Raw genomic sequence first — 23,818 nt, 5'->3', positions numbered from 1 at the left:
CAGCTGATTATTCCTAGCTCTCCTGGTTGTCTAGGAATAGCTTGATTATCATGCCTCAATGACACACACATGGTGTACGCATTATGTGACACATGTATATTTATTGTTTGCTGAACGCCAGTTCTCGCCCACAAAGACGGCTGTGTGGTCAGTTTAGTAACACGCTGCCGTCTCTATGGCAGCGTCTTGTGCCCGGTCCCAACGCCTGGCGCAGCATCAGCGTTGGGATCGGGCAACGCTTCCACGACTATGACGTCATTCCTCTGGAATGCTCGGATTCGCGAGGCGTGCATGGCGGCGGCGGCTCGATGCGCCAGCTGTGCGCCGTGTGGCGTCACTGCTCCTCGCGCATGCGCAGCACGGCTGTTGTACGTGCACGCGAAACAGCTCCGGCTCGGCCAGTCTAGCTAACGCTACAAAAGAGTCGGTTGGCTTGAGAAGCAACTGAAAGCGGAGACAAACGTTATATACGTTGACGCTGCCAGGTGTTACGCGGAGAAATGCGTTGCAACAACAGCTGATTGGGATATGGAAACTGTCACGGGCGCTTGATACAGATTTTCAATTACGAAGGCAGAGGCCTTCGCCCTAGCCTTGACCGTTAGAGAACAAGAACAAAGAGTAGAACAGCAATCAATCATCGGCTCAAAATCTTAAGAAGCGCGCCGACTAACATAAACGAACGCTGACCTGTAAAAATAATCAAACTGAAGAAACAGATATTAACTAAGAGACACCGGCTAATCTGGCGCCCATGGACCAAAGGCATGAGCACAGAGTCTCAGCGGGGTGGGGGCGGGCCCACTTAAATATCTGAGGGACAAGTGTTTCAGGTCTTAAAAAAACCTCATGCAGGGTCACTCATTTCATAATGACAAATTGCATAGCGCAAGTTCGGTACGGGATATAGAAAGGCACCCAGTGCACAGGACAAGCGCTAAACTAACGTTATACCATGGCGCTTGCCCGTGGTTTAGTGGTTTGCTAATTGCATACCACATCTCATGTGGGCATGACACAACGGCAGACAATTAAGTACATCTTTGGTCAACCAAGCTGCAAATACTTTAACGTAGTGGAAGGCGACCCTAGCCAGCTCGGAGCCAGAGGTGCAACTAGCATTCCAGAATCAGATTTGATGGGCGGCAGATGCTACAGGAGCCCTGGCGTTGGGCACCACCCATGAAGTTCTTGGACACCTCTTCTTTTACCCCTTCTCTTGAAATTAGGTTTTGTTTTTCTTCCTTCTTAGACCGTCGAGATTGTAATAGCTCGTTCAGAATGCCCGTACGCATTCAAAAAGCTTTCGAGGCAAACACTGTGACTAGGCGGGACTCACCGCTCTCTCCAACAGCCTCCGTGATTACTGCCTGAACGCTAGGGTCGATGCGGCACGACTGCACACTGACAGGCAAGTCAAACGTCCTATGTGATTTCCAGATGAAAGTAACATGCACCAGTGCATCCAGGAATGTCACCCAATTGTTCTCCCACTTGAGCTTGGCGCAGTGTTCTATATGAAAGAAAAAGGGGGAAAAAGCATATGTAAAAAGCGAGCACAAGTGCACAGGGAAGAAGAATGATTGCGTAGCAAGCACATACAAAGCGCTGGCGACGTGTATATTCTAGATATTTGTAGACGGCACAGGTCATGGTGAGCACTGAAATAATTGATGACCAAAGATTCATGAATAATCGAAAGAAAAGAATAACAAGCTTAGTATAGAATTGCGGGCCTGCCTTTCGACCATTATGCAAACAAGGTTCTATATTGAGCATTAAGAAGAACGTTCATTCCGAAATGGACTTACATGATAGACGAGAGCAATATGGAATGAAACCCTTAAATTACCTTGTAATGTTCATAATGGCTGAACGCACCTGTGAAGCGCAAGCATGCTCATGGCAGTAAATGCTCAAGCCGACAGGCATCTATAGCACTTGAATACAGGCACGTAGCCAGGATTTCTTTTTTTGCGGGGGGCCCTAGGCCTAATTGTACGAAATAAAGTCTTTCCGTGGAAAAAAGAAAGAAAAGTTGCCCGGGAATATCGAAGGCTGGACGAATTTGAGGGGGCGGGGGGCGGGCCCCCTGCCCCCGCCCCCTTGCCTACGTGCCTGCTTGAATATGTCACTTTTAAATGAGTACATTAGAAGTCATCGCACGATAAACACAAATTTTGTGTAGGAGCTCATAATTCTTAAGTTAAAAACACTACTTCGTCTAGCGGCTTGAATTTTCTTCGCGTTCTGTGTGCACACCTATGCGCAGGAACGTACAGACACTATATGTAATCACAATACACTATTTCAAACTAGGTTAATAAAAGGCTGATATGTGGACCATGAACATACGATAACAGCAAGCGCGATAAGCTCGCATGGGGTATTTTGAATCTATAAGTTGTAAGTGAGAGTTTCATTGTTTATAGAAGCACAATGTGTGACTCCTATTGAACTGTACGCCCACGAGGTACTTCAAGATATCGGGGAAAAAGTTTTTAAGTCTAGTCCACAAAAAAGTTGGTATCTTTTGAATCGTATTCAGAAGCATTGACTGCTGTGCTAGTTGGTGCCTCATTGTGAAATTGTTGAGCGAAACAAAACATATTCTAGATAGAAAAGCTGTAGGCAGGATAGACGCGCACTTACAACTGAAGTTTGCGTCTATCTTCTCCACAACGTTATTTCCTGCGATTTGCTTTGTTTTACGCAACGATTTCACAGCGTTCGAACTATGTGCACTAACACTGCGGCCATGTGTGGGCATCTACATTTTACTGCAGTGTGCGTTTTATTGGAGTTTGCTTGTGTCTAGTCCACTGAATTTTGAACACGTCAAGAAATTTTATTGAAGGCGTGCTGTAACTTGGCCGAGAGTCCTCGTTTCCTAAGCCTGTCTCCAAAAATATATCGTGCGAGTAGTCCTACAGCTACTCGAACGTAACAACTTTTTGGTCATGGCCAATTTTTAAGGTGTGCCTTCAGTTCTCGCCGAGAAGCAATTCACCGCGCAAACACGGGACGAAGAAAAGAGAACAAGAGGGCAGGCCCTTTTCTTCGTGTTCTTTTCTTTCTCCCGTGCTTGTGCTGTTAATTCCTTTCTTTGAAACATGTACCAACTATGCCACCTTTCGCCATTTGTTCACTCCAGTTCTCGCGTTATCCCGACATATTTGTCTTACTTTCTGAGCAAGCTCCCAGGGCACCCTGGAATGCTCCGTAAAACTTGTAGCCGCGGAGACTGAGTTCTTTGTAGATGTCGGCAGTGTCCATGTCGTAAGCGGCGACCACTCCTGATGTTCCCGGAGGTTCCTTGAGGAGCACCGCCTCGCCCTCCTTGGCCGCGCGGATGCGTCCTTTGGCCACCACAGTTCTCGACTCGCAAGCTTCGAACTCCCCAGACATGGGCATCATAGTGACCATGATTCTCAGAGGGCCTGCATGCATAAAAAACATGTTCTTTACTTAGTGATGTACTTTAGTGCAGCTTTGGAACTCAATATTTTGGAAGCTTTGAACGATCATCTCCCCTTTAGAGGTAGCTTCAAACTGAACAATATTTTTCCGCAGGCTTCACGGTTGGCGTCTAGAGTAATCAAATTATCCAGGAGTTAACGTTTTGTGCAGAGAGAAGCGAAGGCGTGCGCCTCTACATTCACAATGAGTCCGAGAAATACTACTCGAGCTCAATTGGAAATTTTTCGGAAGGCCAGTTTTGTCTTCTTTTCCGTTTTTCGAATAGCACATAAATTACTTGCGTTCACGGCTCCTCATAATCATATTTCGTCGTAAGGTATGTTTACATTGCTCTATTATACTAATCGCGTGTATCACGGAGATCACCTAAGTGCTGCTTAGCTCAGATGGTGGAAATTGCTTCACGTTATAAATCTAGTAATTAAGATCACGTATTCTAGAAGGAGTCGTCAACAAAAGTATTCATTTGTGGCAGTTTGCTTTAGGTAATCAATTTTTATGTTAATTACGCAACCGCTGTCGTTCACTTGAGGCGACATGTTGTGACTGAGGAAGCAATGCCTCTCAGGAAAGTTGCTCGAGTAAGCGTGCCACATTTTTTTCAGCCCTGTTTTCATGCGAAGCAAAATTGCGATTGGTGTGAATTTCTTTTCGTACGGTCGTCCAGAAATTTCACTTTCAGTCACCTGTAACAGAGCTTCACTAATGTCACCGCTGTTTTCCGGAATGAAGAATTGCGTCAAGTGAAACGACCCGTAAAAGTACGTGGTCTCGCAGCCATCTATAACGCACGCAGGTCTCTAAAATTTATCACTGGCAATATTTTGAAATCAATTTGCTTTTATTTGTTCTTCGAATTCAAATTCTGCTGCGCTATGAACGAAAATACGATCAAATTAGCGTGGCCATGACATACCTTCCTTCATGTGAACTCTTGCGACATCTGTTTCTTGGACTGCCCCAGCGCCCTTTCTACTTATTTGCAGCATACAGCCGTGTACGCATATAATGTAGCAATAAAGGGACGCCAAGTTTTCACAGGTTGACCGCTATTAAGAACGTTCGCGTAACAACCATAAAAATGATCCCAGGACATCTAAACATTTCTTATCATTTTTTTAATACTAAGGCAATAATGTCCATTTGAAGGCTTGAACCAGCAAGCAGAGGTAGCGTGTGATGTAAAAGCAACATGCCACGGCCGTAATGCGCACGAGTTGCCAAGCGACAAGTAGCGCTCAGAAAAACTGGCAGGTGAAAGCCGAAGCTAAGCACAGTGCTGGTGAGCGAGATAATTATGGATGCATGGATGGATAGACGATATGAGCGCCCCCTTTATAAAGGGGCGGTGACATGTGCACCACCAGGCTCGACCAAGAAAATTTTACTTTTTCTTTTTTGGTGGCTAATGCCTTGTCTACTTCGAATAAATTTATCTTAGTATAGAAAAAAAAACACTACTTCACAGCGCATTTTAAGTTCAACGCCCCTTTACGGCAGAATGTCTGGTAGAATATCCGTATTACGGTAGAATGCCCCTTATACTGACCGTGCGCCACGCCTCCTGGGTAGCACGCATTTGCCAACCCTGGCTTGATGAAGACGGTGACATGGAAATTTCGGCGAAAGTAACTCTATGTCATCACGCTAATTGTAAAGGCCTGTTATCTAAGTGGCTCTGGTTTAGCACAATGCCCAATCACTGATCCAGAGGGGCTGTAGCAAGAGCAGAGAAACTGGATTACTGTCGCCAGAGTTTTTTTACAGCGAAAGCTGTTATGAGTTCATTTCACCAGGCGTTTTTGGCGCCGTAGTTGTCCGCCGCCGCCGCCGGTGTCCGTAACCAGTATCGCTCGAAATAAGAAAAAAAACGAAATTAGAAAAAAAAGTCCAGGATGGAACGAGGTTCCAACCTGGGCCCTCTGCGTGGGAGCCCAGTCTTCAACCTCTGAGCCATGCCGGTGCTTGAAACTGCTTTGCAAAAAGGTCCTATACAGGCTTCATATCGGGAAGGAACCACATTAGCACATGCAATATAGCGTGGTAGAAGAGTAAAATAAGCACCAAGCGTCGGACAACGCGAATTCTGTGACCAGGCGTCACACAATGCGAATTGCGCAACGAGAAGGTTGTTGAATGCTTCCGACCCATTACAAAGGGCTGCGCCATAATTCTTTATCGTCATCAGGCACAGCATCAACAAAGTACGCGTAATGCCTTACATGCATTTGCATGCGCCACGGCTCTCCGTAGAATGACAAGAAATGGCATAATGCCTGCTTTCATACTTCTCAAAAATTACAATAATTTATAGCGTAGTGGGCTCCTCGCAACTGCACTTGCATTGGTTGCCAAGGAAGCCCATAAGCGCATGATCCATTTCCTCGGGGGTCTCAGTAAAATTACGTTTTATAGCGTAGCGGGTTCCTCGCAAGTGCGCTTGTATTGGTTGCCAAGGAAGCCCATAAGCGCATGATCCATTTCCTCGGGGTCTCAGTAAAGTCCTTCGCCCCCCCCCCCGTCTCTCTCCCACGTCAACGTATGTTATACACCATGACGGGAGAGGGAAATAGCGACCGGGCGTCTCCCAATGCAAATTACATAACAGGTAGGCCGTTTAAAGCTTCCAACCCATTACAAAGGGCTGAGCCATAATTCTTCATCGTCATCAGTCGTCACGTCAACAAAGTGCACATAATGCCTTACAGACGTGTAGCTGGTGCCTCGCTTCTACGCAGAATGAGGAATAATGGCTTAGTAGGTGCTTCCCAACTTCACAAAAATTGTGATTTATGGCGTAGTGGGTACCTTTCTAGTGTACTTGTATTGTAGCCCCTAGAGAGTTTACAACGGCCTCTAGAAACGCCGCTCTTTCAGCTTTCACTGTGAATGTGCTGCGGTTTCAGCGAAGGCCTGGCGTTATTCGTTACGCGTGAGAGTAATGCAGATTTAATCGCGTAACCTACTCTTTCCTTGAAGGCAGATTAAGATAGCCGGCGAGCTCTCAGATACTAAGGGGAGTTCCCAATAGAGCCAACGTCCGCGCGGACGTTGCGCTTGGGCAGCAACTGCGAACTTGAATGGAAAAGTGTGGCCGCATGTTCCGGCGTTCGCACTATTTCTACAGGTGTCAGTTGACGCCCCATATACCCTTGTACGTACTGTGCTCTCCCCGTTTGCTTCGCGTTGAGGCGACAGGCAGCACAGACAGCCACTTCTTGGTCAGGCTACGGTACGCAAGCGCCAGAGTGGTTGGAAATACGTCTGAGTTCGCGATGGAAAAATATTTGCGCGGCAGACTGATAACGTGCCCAACATCAAAATTGAAAACAGTGATGACGTAAACAAAATGAAGAGTTCTTCGTGAAAGCAATGCAGCGAAAAAGACGGTTTGTGTTGTGGGCATAGATATTACGGGGCCGCTGCAAACGAGAATTTTGGTTGTTTTGTTGAATGCTTATTTTGTGTTGGCTAAGTGGGTCAAGTACCGTGCATGCTCATGAAATTGCGTTTATGTTTGTTCATAAAATATCTGATTCACGATATCACAAGAAAATTTGGGCGTGTGAGTTGTTATTTGAGGGAATACAGTTCACTCTCTCTTATTGCCTTGGGATGCACCAGTGCTCGGGGAGTAGTAGCTTGTTTTGGTTAAAATTTTTCATTGATGCGGCCTATCCAGTTCGTGGCTATCAAATTTGTTCGATGAGGATAGTTGTGGCAAATTTCGTCTTGGACCAGTCGTTCCAACGCACGGTTTATGTCGTAATTAATATGAACTTTTAAATGCTCGATTTCCTGTTGATCTATCAGCATCTGAAATTAGCACTTCTAGTTTTAGTCCGTAAGAGTTAAGGCATAATAAGGTCGAGAAATGCGATTCACCTCTTATTTTTATTCACATTAATATGCAGTCAGCACGAGGGGAACAGGATGGATTCTGTATATTTCTGAGTTATTAAATGCGAAGCATTTCTTAGCGAACCCCTGGCACTTTGAGCGTTTCTATCTACGTATCTATCTATCTATCTATCTATCTATCTATCTATCTATCTAGCCGCCTACGTCTGGGTGCTCTCATGATCGCCTCCTTAACTTGGTGTAGACCAAAATTTGCATGGGAGGGTAAGAGGATTTGACGAATATGACTCCCGGGTCATGACATGAATAACGTTAAAATCTTGTCGCGTACGTCGTCAAACCCTTTCCACTAGACACGTGTGGCACATACCCGTTTACCACGGGCCGTGGTGTACGGGTATGCGCCACAGGTGATTGACAGTTTATATCTACCCAGGAACGGCGAGAACAGACATTGTTAACTTAAATGCTAGAGCGTTAAGGAAAACCAACATCGGCAGTGTTGACTCAACCAATGGAAAGAATGAAAATTAGGATCCCAGCAGGAATCGAACCCAAGCAATCTGCGTGGCAATCAGATATTCTACCACTGAGCCACGCCAGGTCTATAAATTAGTTTGGAAAAACAGCCTACGCAGGCGTAATACCGGTGCAACGTCAGTTGTGGTTGTGGTGGTGACTATCTAATTTTACAATAAAGCAATAAACACTACATGATACTCCTACGATAGATGCTCCTACGATACATGCGTCATATCCGGTTAACGTCTGTGGTTCTAGTGCTGGGTCCGCTTTATAACAGTCTAATAAACATTACGTTTTTATTTCTATGATACAGCAAGCTATATTGGAGCATTGCTCGACCCCGGGGGAATACATTAACGAAAGCTACATATGATATCCACATCACCGCACCGTAAAGTGCACTTCGTCCGCCAGTACGACGAAGTGTCCTCTTCATTTCTCACGAGGCTGGGCGATGGCCTTATGCTGACTGAGGATGATGCCAGATTGATTGACAGCCGCTTTGTAGACTAGGCTACGTAGGCCACATACGCCTAGGTAGTTTACAAATACGACAAACACCATCCACTGATGCTGGTCTACGGAGCACTATCCAGGCCTACCAGCCTCGACGGCCTATACCTCACCAACGCGAAGGGTGGCATCAGGTTCCCACATGTCGCCGACTCTGTCGACAGACGATTTGTCGACGAAATGACCGAGGCATCCACGAATTCCAACAGCTCTATTATACCACATACTTCACTACACATGGACCCCTCGTCACCACGATCACGACCGGATCCTATAACAAGTCGTGACCAGCTGCTGGTGCTCACTGATCACGGTGATGCCTTTGTTCAAGAACGGTCAAGAACTTCTTGCACACATGCACACGGGTTCGTGAAACGTGCGCGCGTTCTCGGTACACGTATAAGCACTACATAACAGCTTACCGCTTCTGGTCTTGGTAATACCCATGTTGCCATTGGCAGCGTTACCCAACCGTAAACAACTGGTTATATAACACATATGCCCCTCTTCAACATATATAAGTGTGCGAATAAAATTTATAGAAATCTTTCGCGTCAATTTGTAACGTGTCGCTCAGTAAAAAAAGGTTACGCCACAGTCTCCTACCCGCCGCATGCTTCGCATAACATCGACTCCCACGGTACGTGGGATCTGCCGAATTTTTTTCGGCTTCTCGTTTTCTATAATTATGCTGACAGAAACGTGGTTTTCGGCTGATGATGACATGCACCCAGAAGGTTATAATGCAGTTTTCTTGAACAGACCCCATATAAGAGGTGGAGGCGTATGTATGTTTATTAAACAAGGTACATTTATGAACTGGTTGATGACCTATCTTTATGTACGTCAGATATTGAGGTCATCATCATCATCATCATCATCAGCCTGTCTACGCCCACTGCAGGGCAAAGGCCTCTCCCATGTTCCGCCAATCAACCCGGTCCTGTGCTTTCTGCTGCCACGTTATACCTGCAAACTTCTTAATCTCATCTACCCACCTAATTTTTTGTCTTCCCCTCACGCGTTTGCCATCCCTTGGAATCCAGTCAGTTACCCTTAATGACCACCGGTTATCCTGCCGACGTGCTACGTGGCCGGCCCATATCCATTTCTTCTTCTTAATTTCAACTATGATATCCTTAACCCCCGTTTGTTCCCTGACCCACTCTGCTCTCTTCCTGTCTCTTAAGGTTACACCTATCATTTTCCTTTCCATCGCTCGCTGCGTCGTCCTCAATTTAAGTTGAACCCTCTTTGTAAGTCTCCAGGTTTCTGCTCCGTAGGTAAGTACCGGTAAGATGCAGCTGTTATATACATTCCTCTTGAGGGATAGTGGTAGATTACTATTCATGATTTGATAATGCTTGCCGAATGAGCCCCATCCCATCCTAATTCTTCTAGTTATTTCACTCTCATGGTTCGGCTCCGCGGTTACTACCTGTCCTAAGTAGACGTACTCCTTTACAACTTCCAGCGTCTCGCCACCTATCGCAAAGCGCTGTTCTCTGCCAAGATTGTTCCACATTACTTTAGTTTTATGCATATTAATTTTCAGACCTACTCTTCTACTTTCCGTATCCAGTTCAGTAATCATGAGCTGTAATTCGTCTCCCGCGTTACTCATCAATGCAATGTCATCAGCGAATCGCAGGTTACTGAGATACTCTCCATTAACTCTCGACAGGGAGGATACCAGAATCTTGGAAGAATGCCAACATCATCTTGATCCATAAGAAAGGGGACGTCAAGGACCTGAAAAATTACAGGCCCATCAGCTTACTGTCCGTTGTTTACAAGCTATTTACAAAAGTAATTGCTAACAGAATTAATACGACATTAGAGTTTAATCAACCAAGGGACCAGGCAGGATTTCGTACAGGCTTCTCAACAATAGACCATATTCATACTATCAATCAGGTGATAGAGAAATGCGCGGAATACAACCAACCCCTATACATAGCTTTCATAGATTACGAGAAGGCATTTGATTCGGTGGAGACATCAGCAGTCATGCAAGCACTGCGGAATCAGGGCATCGACGAAGCCTATATAAACATAATGGAAGACATCTACAGCGCATCCACAGCCACTATAGTCCTTCATAAAAAAGAAAGCGACAGAATCCCAATAAAGAAGGGCGTACGACAGGGAGACACGATCTCTCCAAATGCTATTCACCGCGTGTTTACAGGAGGTTTTCAGGGCCCTAGATTGGGAAGAATTAGGGATATTGAGGTAATACGTTTGAAATGTGGAAAGTTTCTTTCTGCGGTGGTGCACCGTCCACGTGATGGTAATTTAAGTGAGTTTTTCGAGCAGCTAGACGCGATATTCTCTCATGTTAATATAAATGAGTATAAAATTAGTTTTAAGTGGCGACCTAAACATTGACAGGCTTTCAAATACACCAAAATAGGCCGAATTTTGTATGTTTCTTGATTCGCATTTGTTGTCAAGTGTGATACTGCATTCAGCTCGCATTTCAGCAACTAGCGCTGTTATTGGACCTTCTTATTACCAACTTGCCACGTGAAAGTCTGTTTTCTTGGACAGTCAACATTACACTTAGTGATCATTTGCCGATATATTTAGTTATTGATAAGTGCCGTATTGTATCAAACCCAACCTACAAATTTCGGTGCCAGGACATAACTCAAACGCTCTTTTGCAGTTAGGAGATCTCTATAAGATCTTTAAAATTTCTTCTAGAGATCTCTTTAGAGATCTCTAGAAGAAATTGGGCAGCAGTGCTCTCGTGCTCATCAGCAAACGCAGCATACGACAGTTTTATGGATATAATTTACGGTATTTACAAGCGATGTTTTCCCTACAAAGAAATAAAAAAAGTTGAAACGTTCGCGGTACCATGGGTCACAAAGGTCCTGATAAAAATGATAAACGAGAAAAATAGCGTGTATCGACTATTCTTCAAGAATCGCGATCCAGACGCATTGGATTCCTTTCGGAAATATAGAAATATTTTAACTAAACTTATGAAGAAAGCGAAACGAAGTTATTATTCTTTCATATTCGAGGGCGTCTCAGGGGTCAAGGAGATGTGGAGCAAGTTATACTCAATTACTGCATTACATAAAGGTAATTTTAGTGTAGAAGGGATAGCTGAAGGCGATCGAACATACAGGGGCAGAGAATTGGCTGAGAAATTCAATAATCACCTTACTTCCTTAGTAGGCAGTGTCAGTGACACTACCGCACTACATGTCTGCACAGACAGTAGCTTCGTCTGTTTATCTTTCCCAAGCACATGAATACAACGTCATGGGTGTTTTAAAAAAGCTAAAGAAAAGTAATTCCGAAGATAGTGATGGGTTAAAGATGGCCCCAGTCTGTTCTCTCCTAGATATATTAGTCACGCCCTTAACATACATTTATAACCTAATTTTAGGCAGAGGTATTTTCCCAGAACGTATGAAGCTTGCAAAAGTTACAGCGCTTATTAAGGGAGGAGACAAAAATGATTTGAAAAGCTATAGTCCCATATCCGTTTTACCATTGTTTTGAAAGCCCATAGAAAAGTTAATATTTTTAAGATTTTCGAACTTCTTTGCAAAATTCGGTAATTACTCCAGCCCAGTACGGTTTTGGGTCAGGGCTGTCGACAGAGGTAGCATTGTTACGGCAAAATGAAATTATGTTAGGTAATATAGAGGACAGGAGAATTACAGTAGGCATATTTGTTTACTTCTCTAAAGCCTTCAACAGGATAAATCATAATACCCTCTCTCAAGAATTGCCCTATTACGGCATTAGAGGAAATGCACTCAATTTATTCACCTGTTATTTGAGCAACAGGCTACAGTGTGTAAGCATAAACACAGAGCAATCATCTCTGCGAAAACTTGTTCAAGCTGTACCCGAAGGTAGTATGTTGGAGCCGTTACTTTTAATCACTTATGTCAACGACATTGTAAACATAAATAACACAATCAAATATGTCATATATGCGGATGACACTTCTTTATGTTTCACAGGTGTGGATGTAAATGACCTAATGTCAGCAGCAAACACGACACTATATGTATGCATGATCGACTGCTGACTCCCTACAAATCAACTGTTTAAAACCAAATGCATCCTATTTCGTACAAAAGGAACAAAGTACGAAGCTACTTCAAAACTACACCTGCACGATTCTGTGATTGCTTTTTCTTCGACGGCTAAAGCATTGGAAATTGTTTTTCTATATTATATTATTCGGGGTTTAACGTCCCAAAACCACGGTATGATTATGAGAGACGCCGTAGTGCAGGGCTCCGGAAATTTTGACCACCTGGGGTTCTTTAACGTGCACCTAAATCTAAGCACACGGGCCTCAAACATTTTCGCCTCCATCGAAAATGCAGCCGCCGCGGCCGGGATTTGATCCCGCGACCTTCGGGTCAGCAGTCGAAGGGGAATTGTTTTTCATGAGCATATGTTATGAGATTCACAAAGCCAAACGGTAAGAAACAAGTTAGGTAGGTAGTAGGCATGCTTAGGAGATGTCAGTAATTTTTACCGACTACTCAGGCATTAATGATCTACAATACGCTTTTTTGTTCCCAGTTATGCTATGGGCTTTTGGTGTGGGGTGCTGGCACCTTCCACTCTAAGCAGAAATTACCCACACTTCAAAAAAATGCATTGCGTTCTATTGCAAATGCCGATTATAATGCACATACCTTGTCTTTATTCAACAAATTTAGTCTTAAGATTTGATAACAGGTATGAATATTGTTTATTAGCGTTCTTAAAAACTGAAATTACCAAATGAAATAACAATCTTACCTCCATAGCATGCTTAGAGCGCAGCAGCTCGACTCGACCTACTAGACAGCGAATATTCGAAGGTTCCAACTATGGTCTCCAAATGCTGAAACATTCACTCCCACACATACTAAATAAATTCAATTTTTCATTGGAGCGATTGCGCTTCCTTTCACGACAGGAGATGTCTAATCTTTTTTTACCAACATGACGCAATAGAAAAAAAGAGAAAAATTTGGCACAAATTTTGGCAGTTCTGAAGGTTTCTTTGTTATGCATTGCTTATTTCTATTTTTCGTGTTTCTTTAAAGAGTGCAATCATGTCTACATTTCTTAAATGTTTTGTATGTAATGATATTTCTCATTGTGCCACTTTAAACTATGTATTTGTGTCCGTTTAGGTGTTTAGATGAATTCATGAATGCTGTCACTTTTTCTGCCTTGTATTGCTGGGATGTGGGGCTAGCCAGCTCCGTTTGTATCGCAGCTTTCTTTCCCGCATTACACACCACACATTGTATCTTTGTTTCACGAATGTCTGGAAAAATGTAAAAAAATGCAACACTGTGGTGAAATAAACGTCAACTTCAACTTCAAAGCGCCTTCGTTACCTGGAGCGGCCGTATACCCCCGTCAGCGTTTTACAAAGTTACGCGGAATGGGATCCTTAAGTAGTTAGATGCTAGCCTGACTTCGTACAACATTCCACTTTGCTGCAATCACATTTGTTGCTTCACCCTCGTGGGGAAAATATGATTTTTTGGTCAATTATGGTTCGTTTTGTCATCGTGAAAGGCTGTCTAGATGACAGCATGAGACGCGCGCGAGTGTTACAGGAGTATGTCGTCAGAAGAGGTTGATATGAGAGGCGTCGGGGAAGTGGTACATTTTGCAGTCAGTCTTGCAGAGCAATTTATCTATAAACATCACCAAAATTAGTTCTGCTAGCTATGAGTTGTGATATGCAAGACCATTTACCTGCCTTTCAATGGGTGCTGCGGCTGTTCGAACAGTCAACAGATTCAGTGAGTACCTCTTTCTAAAGTCGAAAAATTCTTTGCGAGCCATAGCACACATTCATCCGTGTTTAACTCGACTGCGATAAGATTTTCCAGTTTTCTACAATAATATATTTACTATGTCTATCGCCAGCAAAAAATGAAAAACGTAACAAAAGAACTACCATAAAATTGCATAACATTACAGAACGAACGTGGACAAATATGCGGTACCTCCATACAACGTTACTAGAAAAGAAGTCATCATACTCCACCTATTCATGCGGGTGATTTGGCCCGGAGTACTGTGCTACATGCAATCTGTCCCGGATCTGATACATGGACTGCAAACTGTAAGATTGCGCAAACCATTTGCCAATTAATTTAGGAGGGCAGCAACAATACATACACAACGCCCGTCCAAGCACCAATAATAGACCAGTGAGGATATTACAAGCCCACATTTCGGGACTGCCTACAGGTGGCAAACCTGGCTAGACTATCAGCACAAGTCCATGGCTACCTGGCATGCCGCGGCCGCCCACATCCGCGCGTAAAGAGCATCGTCAACAAAGGAAGTTTTTTCTTGCTGCGCTCTTCAACTGGAAAGCAGCCCTAAAGTACTCTAATACAAATTGTACCTCACTAACAAGATGTATTTAGTTGCAATCTTCTACGTCTACTAGCTGTTCGCAAGTTAAAGAACGAATGCGCTTGACAGTACTTCAAGTTATATTACTGCGACAAGTGTCCAGAAATATAGGTGTAGACGAAGCACGATTACAGACTATGTCGTTGATTGCTCTAAAAGTTGGTTTAAAAAGTTCTGCAGGATATGTAATAGCTTACCAGATGGTGGAAGGATCGTGACGCGGTGAATTTTCAGGTGCTCGAAGATGACAGGAACCTCATTGAACGGTTTCCCTAAGCGCTTCGCGAGGGACTTCCATACGAGTAGCATGTAGCCAGCGCCAGGAAAGATCACACGGCCATCAGGCTGGTGACCTAGAAGGTACTTCTGAGCGCTGTCCGCTTCGAGGTCAATCTCAATGATCTCCTCATAGGCCTGCGAGTGGACCGCGAGTTGGCACTGTAGTCTCCTATGTAAAGCATCTCGAGTGCGTTAGTCTAACATGTACTATATGCAATAACCGCAGCAGGTTTGTCAGACAGAACTTAGTGCCACTGTCGTATCTAAGTAGTGAAATTACGAGGAAAATAATCATGCCAGAATACACTACTTAAAGAAAGCCGCCGTTTTGTACAGGCAACGGCGATGGACAGAGGACTTCAGTCAACTGGACGGAAATGTTTAGAAATGGCACGCTTCGCGAAATGTTTTCAGTAGCAGTTTCTTGGCATGCGACATCTCTATCGGCGTCAGAATCTGGAGTTTTGCAAGACGCGTAGCACCGCCTGTGGGAGGGAAAAGGAAGAAACTGAGTACTGGAAAGTCCGACACTCTTGCAAAGCTTTCTGTGAAAACAGGTGCAACTAGCGAGTGCGAAAGAACGATTTAACTTTTTATTATTTGTGTTTTGCATATTTACCTTTCCAAAAGAGACCTATGAATTTCTCTCCGCTGGTTGGGCGTGCCACCAAACCGCCCTGATGTACTTGTTGGATCCCTCCCCACAACAACTGCAAAACCTAAAGCAAGAGCCACAGCACCACGCTCCACCAAGAAACTCCGCAATCAACGCTACTGTAGCGCTGTGAAGTGGCACGGATGTAAAGGATTGAATAACAACGTTCAGGTTTACCTATTTCTGTAGCTATCGCAAGAGGCAGAAAGGCGAGAATGCTGAATACGGGTCGTTGAACGTGTTGGGTAAGCAAAGTACTCGCATTCTCCGTAGGTAGTCGCATGAGAAAGTTTAATAATGTGTCTCTGCTGTTCTTGTTTTGCGTGGCCCTGAAGGACAACCGGGTAACCTCGACTATGAAGCTCAAGAGAGTCTCTGACCGCGGTGAGCGGCGTCTAACACAAAGCGAGCAGTTGTCGAGGGAGACTTAAGACATGCGTGATAAACATCACGTAGATCGCGACCTCCGATAATCTCAATTGATCGTCACCACACAGCAACGCTGCATGTACGTTTTGGAGGCTCAAAAATCCCGTCAATACAAATGCTAACACATGCGTCATACAAGTAAATCATAAAATGTTGGTCATCACCACCTTCAGGCTTGTTTTGCCTTCGGTTGTGCCGCGCGCAGACGGACACGCACGTATTCCCATTTGCAGTATATGTAAACGAAGAGAACCATCAACACAACATTCCGAAATACATGATAAAACAATGAAACCCAAAAGAACGGAGAGCTGTAGGGAGAATGAAACTGAAATGTGAAAAATTGTCCCTGACAAAGTGAGCTTTGTACCGCTGGTCGTAAGGCACATAGCTAACTAAATTTATTTGGTATGTACTTGATCACTTTGACGTTATGTATATGCCCAAATTTAACGCAGTTAGGCGCTTTAGAACGGACGTCGGAGGGCGTACCTCGAACTCGATGTCGTGCGATGCTCGTTTGTACTTGCGAGTGGCAGCGCCTAAATAATTGAAAGTTCTTGTGTAATGCAGCTGCAGTTTGCTTTGATGAGCTTCTTATTTTCTGAAGCGTGGATTGACGTAACAAGCTTTCCATGCTCTTAATATTCAGGAAACTGTTCTTCGACACAAACGAAAGAGGGCGTCTATTGTGGCCTATGCACATTTGCTTGCGGACGGCTCGCTTTGCCCTACCAAGTTATTGCAAGGGCTGGGATGTGGGCGCTGCTGGCGATTTTTTTAGGGGCGAAGCTCCTTAAGGCGGCACCCGTTCGTCCCTCGTAGTCGTAGTCGTAGTAGTCGTAGTGCGTAACCAGTCTTACGCTTTGACCTCGAAGGTGGTGCCGCTGGGAGATTTTTGCTGTGCGTTGTTGAACAATAAAAAATTCGCAGCGTGCGCGTTAACTAAAAGCCGAATTCTTCTGTCTCTCATTCCCCATTAGCAGCCATTGGCATGTTCCAGTAGGAAACGTTAGTAGAAGTAGAAGTGTAAGTGTTAGCTAAAAGCCGACTTCTTCTGTCTCTCATTCCCATTAGCAGCCATTGTTTACCTCCAAGGTAGTGCCTGGTGAGATTTCTCCTTGCGGGATTAAACATAAAAATTTTGTTCAAAACGCCGTTGATTGATGAAATAAACCAACGAAAGACGCCACATGTTTTCTAAAAGCAAAACGAAAGAACACCAGATGTTTCTAAAGCAAAACGAAAAGACGCCAGCTGCTTAACGAAAGACGCCAGATGTTTTCTAAAGCAATGGTTTTCTAAACAATGAAAATTCACAGCGTACATGTAAAATTAAAGTGAGCTGCAAGTCGTCATAACTCATCGAGCCTTTAGTATAAACGCGCCCGATCTCACGTCGGTGATGATGTACTGGGCAGAATTCACGGAAGATTCATGGTTTACCGATGAACCTCCGCAGCTTCGCCCACTCATCATCATTCACTCCGTGGATATGCTGTGATTTTTATCGCAGCGACGCCTGGGCAGAGTTTGACGGCTTTAAAAAAGTAGCACAGCTTGTGCTTAGTCGCGCTAGGCTGTGTCAAAGCGGAGCTGGTGGGCAACTGCTGGTCCTGGCTTGGCTATGCTTTTACCCTCTCACCTGTCTCTTTCCCACACCTTGCTATACAGTACAATACATGGATATGCTCGGTCTCGTTTCCATTTTTCGGGTGTGTATTTCTATTTGTTTTCACTCTTTCTGTATTTTCCCTCTTTTTGAACTTTCCTTCTCTCCCTTTGTCTAGTTCTCTTTAAGTCTTTCTTTCTATCTCATTCTCTCTTTCTTTACTTTTCCTCTTTCTTTCTTTGATTCTCTCTGTTATCTCTATTTCTCTGTTTCTATTTCGTACTATGCCGTGCTTTACTCTCTCCCCTCCTTCTTTTCCTCCCCCTACTCTCACAACTCTCCTCCTCACCCTCCATTCCTTTTCCTACTCCATTCTTATACTATACTATAGAAGGCTATGCTACGCTCTGTTAGCGTGCCTGGATAGCCGAGTGGTTATGACGCTCTCCTTCAGATCGTGGGTAGACGGATTCGAATCATGCCTCGCCTTGCCAAGACATTTTCTCGCTACAAATTTGGTATTTGGCATTCTCGTTCAACGCCCGTCGTCATGCCGGAGTGAGGCTGTGTTGGGGCGGCGCCATCCGAGGTGCCCTCTCCTCCGTGTTATGTGACCTGCCTACAATGCTGTGTTCTTTTCTTTACGCGCAACTCGACCGTGCTGACAGGCGCTGCTTGTAACTACAACTTCCGTTTGTCTCACTCCCCTTCCCTTTCCCCCAGCGTAGGGTAGCCAACCGGACTGCTGTCTTGTTAACCTCCCTGCCTTCTCCCTTTCGTATTCCTTCCTTCCTTCCTACCGTTTGTCTATAGTTCTCGCTGTGTTGATCCTATACGCATATGAGTCGGAAGCGCATACACTGACGCGTGGCTACACGGTTGTACCGTGCTGCGTGTGGTTGGATGCGTCCTCTGTGCGCCGTTTGTTTTGGATCGTGCTCGTACGTCGGCAGGAAGCGTAAATGCGGGCTGATGAATCCCGAGCTCGGAGTAGGAATGGTTTTCGACCCTTACGGGGACACAACACGAATGTGTACAAGGCGAAAACAAAACGTCGGCTAGGTAGTTACCTCTGAAAGAAAATGTGCCCAACTCAAATATGTGCCCTACATCACAGGCAGGCAGGCAAAGAAAATTATTTTGATCCGGAGACGATGCTCACTCCCCCCTCAGGGGGCGACATCGGCGGGCCGCACCCACGACGGGACGGGGAGATGCATCTCTTCGGCCATGTCATCGGCTCTCTGGATAGCCCTTAGCTGGTCTTCTTTCTCGTTGCTAGTGAGAAGATATCGCCAGTCCTACTCCGTAGGGGGAGACCTGGGGCTCTCGCGCAGTGCAGGATATTGCCACAGCATGTGTTGTAAAGTGCAACGGGGGTTACCGCAGCGAGGGCAGCCCGACTGTATGCCATCCATATATTTAGATTATTTAAGAGGAGAAGCGTATGCCTCCGTCTGTAACAGACGTACTGTGTCTACTGCTAACGCTATGTTTTTCCGCGTACCTCTGGGCGGAAGGCCGGCGTGGTTGAGCCAAGCAGAGCGAAATGCAACATTTCAAGGTCACTTATATTGGGACTTGACGTCCTTTCTATCGCTGGCTTTATACATGGTGATAGCACAATGCGTAAGATGCGTGATAACGGCAGCGTTGCAAAACCGTAGCGTCAGAGACACGATTTGTCTAAATGAAGCTCGCACTTACGCGAATGCGCGCATGCAAACAAGAATAAGAATAACGGTGTCGCACCTGTGTGGCGCTAGAGAAGTCTTTCCATTGGGCCACAGTCCAGCTCTGCGAGTGGTCCCAGCTCACCAAATGTGCAATGTTGGGAGTGCCGCGTGGCACTGGCCATGGAACCGGAGGGTACAGCACCGACAAGTCCATCTGGACACCAAGAGTGTGAAGTTTGCCCAGCGAGCCTAAAAAATACTCCAGGTTGTCCGTGTGGCGTTTCATAAGGCCCAGGCAGCTGGCTTCAGGGCCCACAGCTCGTCGCAGAATCGGCTGTCGAAAGGTTACAAAAAGTGTGCACGGCCCTTGACGCTACAGAATGCAGTGGCTGCGTGACACGACAATGAGGGTTTTTAAAAAAGTTAACTTGCAATCGCTGTATGGATTGAACTCGCACGTTTCTAACGACTCGAATACGAAATATCAACGCCTACGCGAATCGAGCGGTGGAATTCGGAAAATTCACAATAGTTGGGAAGGATGAGAACACTTTGCGTATTGAATTGCTTAGATCAATGTATACCAGGCGTCTGTGTATATGAGTGTATGGATCCTATACACATGAGTGTATGGATCCTATACATCTTTATTTTCCTAGTATGTATGTTCATGAGCTACGCAGACATGGCTGGTCTGAAGAATTTTTTTCAGGAGGTACCCCATGCGGTCATCAGGTGTTGAATATAACCTTTAAAGAGAAAACTGTATTTCTGAATTTCCATTCTGATTTTTGTAAAATCGGTAACAATCGGTAAGAAATGACAGTTGTCAATTCTAGGTTTGACGCTTTGGAGACTCGTGTCTCCGCATTAGAATCGCTTCCCGTCACGCCTTCCACAGCAACCGGTAGTAAAGTGAACAGCGATATTCAGCAGCTACAAATTAAAATCAATCAACTCGCTATGCGGAATGATGACCTAGAAAACCGATCTCGTCGCAATAACTTGCTGCTGCATGGCGTCGCGGAGACACCGGACGAATCCTCTGACCTTCTGTCTAACCTTTCTGAATGGTTCAAAGGAAATCTGCAAATTGATTGCCCGAATATCTAAAGGTGTCACAGGATTGGACGTAGGCAAGCCGATCGACCGCGTCCCATTATCATAAAGCTGCTCGACTATCGCGAAAAAACAAATGTCCTTAAAAACGGCTACAAACTTAAAGGGTCTAACTTTCGCATTTCCGAAGACTATTCATCGCGCGTACGAACTATCAGAAAGAGGATATGGGAAGTATCAAAACCATTTCGGGATAATGGCTCCATTGTACGCTTGAGTTTTGATCATGTGTTTATAGATCAAGTTAGGTACAACTGGAACGATGACACTAACGCCCTCATTAAGATTCATTCTCGCCCAGCAAAAGCGTCTTCTAATATCACCACTAATGCTCCTTGACGCCTCGGGAATGATCCTAACGAGCCACTGCGCATCTTAAATGTTAATGCCAGAAGCCTAGTCAACAAGTTTCCAAACTTTCTTTCACTTATCACGGCCCATTCACCGCACATAGCTGGCGTAACGAAACTTGGTTAAATGAACATATATATGATAGCGAAATAACACCTCCAGGTTTTACAGTCGTCAGAAATGACAGACGTCATGGCAGGGGAGGGGGTGTCGCACTATTTTTAAAGTCTGATCTTAAATTTTCAGTTATCCCCAGTCCACCTGATACCGAATCTGTTTGGTGCAAGGTCTTTTTCGGAAGCATTTCCATAGTCTTTGGCGTAGTCTACCGCTCACCATCATCGAACATAGATCAGCTGCTTGCTTTAACAACTTTCATGCATGAGCGCTTCTTATCTGATTCCAGTTTGATCTGTTTGGGTGATTTCAACACTCCAGGTATTTTGTGGCCATCTCTATCGCTCACAGGCTATGAAGTAGAAATCAGCATAGTTCTGTTAGATTTTTCGCTCTATTTTTGTTTAAAACAGATTGTTGAAACTAACACACGAGGGGATGCAGTTCTAGATTTAGTTTTTGTTCGTCTTTTCCTCTTAGACAATGGTTATGAATGCGAAGTCGCTGATGGTATTTCAGACCACAAGGCCGTTCTAGTATCCATTTCTGTTCCTGTGCGTACCAACCATTTTGTCTATTCTACATTCCCCGATTTTTCTCGAGCCGATGACGCGTCCGTTCTTGACCTTTTGGCAGATTCTTTTGATGATTTCGAACGCCTCAGCGAATGTAATGATGTGAATTCCTTGGTGGCTTCTTTTGAAAAGACTGTGGCAACTTGTATTGAGCGCTTCGTCCCGATAAAAACGAAAAAGAAAAACCCCCACCTTCCCTGGATATCGCGTGACATACTACACCTGTCGCGTCGTGTGGCTAGACTGCGGCGTTTAAAAGAAAACGGTGACCCCCTTAAAAAACAGGAATTTAACCTCGCCAAAGAAGAACTTCGGATCAAAATTAATTCCTCGAAAGACTTCTATTTCAAAGTTACGTTGCAAGATCTAATGAAAAGCAACCCTAAAAAATTTTGGGCATCTATTTTACCCACCTCAGCTGCCACAAATACAGTTGTTATAAATAACGTCCCATGTAGTGACCCCTCAACCATTTCCAACGCGTTCAACGAATACTTCCAATCGGTATTCACTACTGACAACTTGCAGACCCCCAGCTTTCAACATGGTTCAAATAAATCAGTCGGTGACATTTCCGTGTCTCTCGACGGTGTCATGAACCTAATTTTGCGCTTGGGAAATAAGAAATCTCTTGGTCCTGATGGCATTCCTAATATTTTTCTTCTTAGATATTGTGAGTGGACGAGCCGCTACTTGACCGTAATTTTTCAAAAGTCCTTAAGCACCTCAACTGTTCCTTCAACTTGGAAATTAGCTAAAATTCTTCCTATGCATAAATCTGGCAGCAAGCAGTCTCCATTAAACTATCGCCCGATTTCATTAACGTCACAATCATGCAAACTTTTAGAACACATAATCTTTAAGCATATCATGGGGTTTCTTGAAAATAATAACATCCTAAGTGATGCCCAGCATGCTTTTCGCCAAGGTTTTAGTACAATAACCCAGCTTGTAGAATTCTCGCACGACATTTCGCACGCTCTAGACTCTGGTTACCAAATTGATGCAATTTTCATCGACTATTCAAAGGCATTCGATACTGTTACACATTCTAAACTTCTGCATAAACTTCACGCTATTCTTAACAATTATTCTTTAGTTGACTGGATTGCTAGCTTTTTAAACAACCGTTCTCAGTTTGTTTCTTTTAATTCCTCAAACTCGTTGTGAATGTATCATCCGGAGTCCCCCAAGGTTCGGTCCTGGGACCACTTTTGTTTTTATTGTACATAAATGATTTGCCCAATTATGTGTTTGCGAAAATCCGCCTTTACGCTGATGACTGTGTACTATATAATGTAATTAATACTAATGATGACCACATTTTACTTAATGATTGTTTTGCACAGTTTTGCAGATGGTGCGCCACATGGCAAATTAACATAAACTTTGTTAAAACAGTCGCTCTTTCCTTCTGTAAACGCAGCTCCGTTTCTTTGTTCGATTACTCTTTCAATGGCTCCTCTCTGTCACGTGTGTCCGATTATAAGTACTTAGGCCTCATCTTCACACCCAATATGTCTTGGTCTAAACATATCGAATACACTTGCAAAAAAGCTTTAAAGAAACTGGGCTACCTAAATCGTACATTAAAAGATGCTCCACGCGAAACAAAATTGCTAACGTATAAATCGCTCATTCGTCCCATCCTCGAATATGCCTGCCCCGTATGGAACCCTCATAAAAAATCGGACATCACCACATTAGAATCCGTTCAGAAGAAAGTCATCCGTTTCATTTTCCGCCGTTACGACTGGAATTTCTCGCCCTCCTCTCACCTTGCTACGCTAGGACTACAAACCTTGTCCGAGCGACGTGATCTCGAATGCTTAAAGTTGCTCTATATTCTTGTTAATACCCCACGCTACACGTTAACTAACGAGTATCTGTCTCCTGATAAACTTGAACCCACAAGGAATAGCCACACACTCAACCTGACACCATTCCATCCACGTACTAACCTTTTTAAATTCAGCTTCTTTCCGCACACTATAGAAAAATGGAATCTATTGCCTGGTTCAACTAGATCATTGCCTTTAGAAAATTTCTTACATGAATGTATTGATTCGCGATTTGTTCATTAAGAGTTGTAATTTGTATTTGTATTTGTATGAATGTATTTATTTGCGATTTGTTTATTAAGAGTGTATTCTTGTTTGTTTGTTGTTAGGAGTTGTATTCTTGTGTGCGCTGATGTACAGAAAACCCA

At 44.3% G+C, this 23,818-nt stretch overlaps 1 protein-coding gene across 1 annotated transcript in view; it reads right to left on the bottom strand.

Annotated features, from left to right (window-relative positions):
* Positions 1-23,818, bottom strand: part of LOC119398708 (fatty acid synthase-like) — a 141,680-nt gene that overhangs the window by 89,035 nt on the left and 28,827 nt on the right. The window contains 5 exon segments of the mRNA XM_049417399.1: positions 1,340-1,513; positions 3,186-3,440; positions 14,994-15,210; positions 19,524-19,781; positions 22,023-22,027. Of these exon segments, the coding sequence (XP_049273356.1) occupies positions 1,340-1,513; positions 3,186-3,440; positions 14,994-15,210; positions 19,524-19,781; positions 22,023-22,027 (909 nt within the window).

Source organism: Rhipicephalus sanguineus, chromosome 7, assembly GCF_013339695.2.
Source record: "Rhipicephalus sanguineus isolate Rsan-2018 chromosome 7, BIME_Rsan_1.4, whole genome shotgun sequence".
NCBI classification, from domain to species: Eukaryota; Metazoa; Arthropoda; class Arachnida; order Ixodida; family Ixodidae; genus Rhipicephalus; species Rhipicephalus sanguineus.
This window is presented reverse-complemented; position numbering and strand designations above follow the sequence as displayed.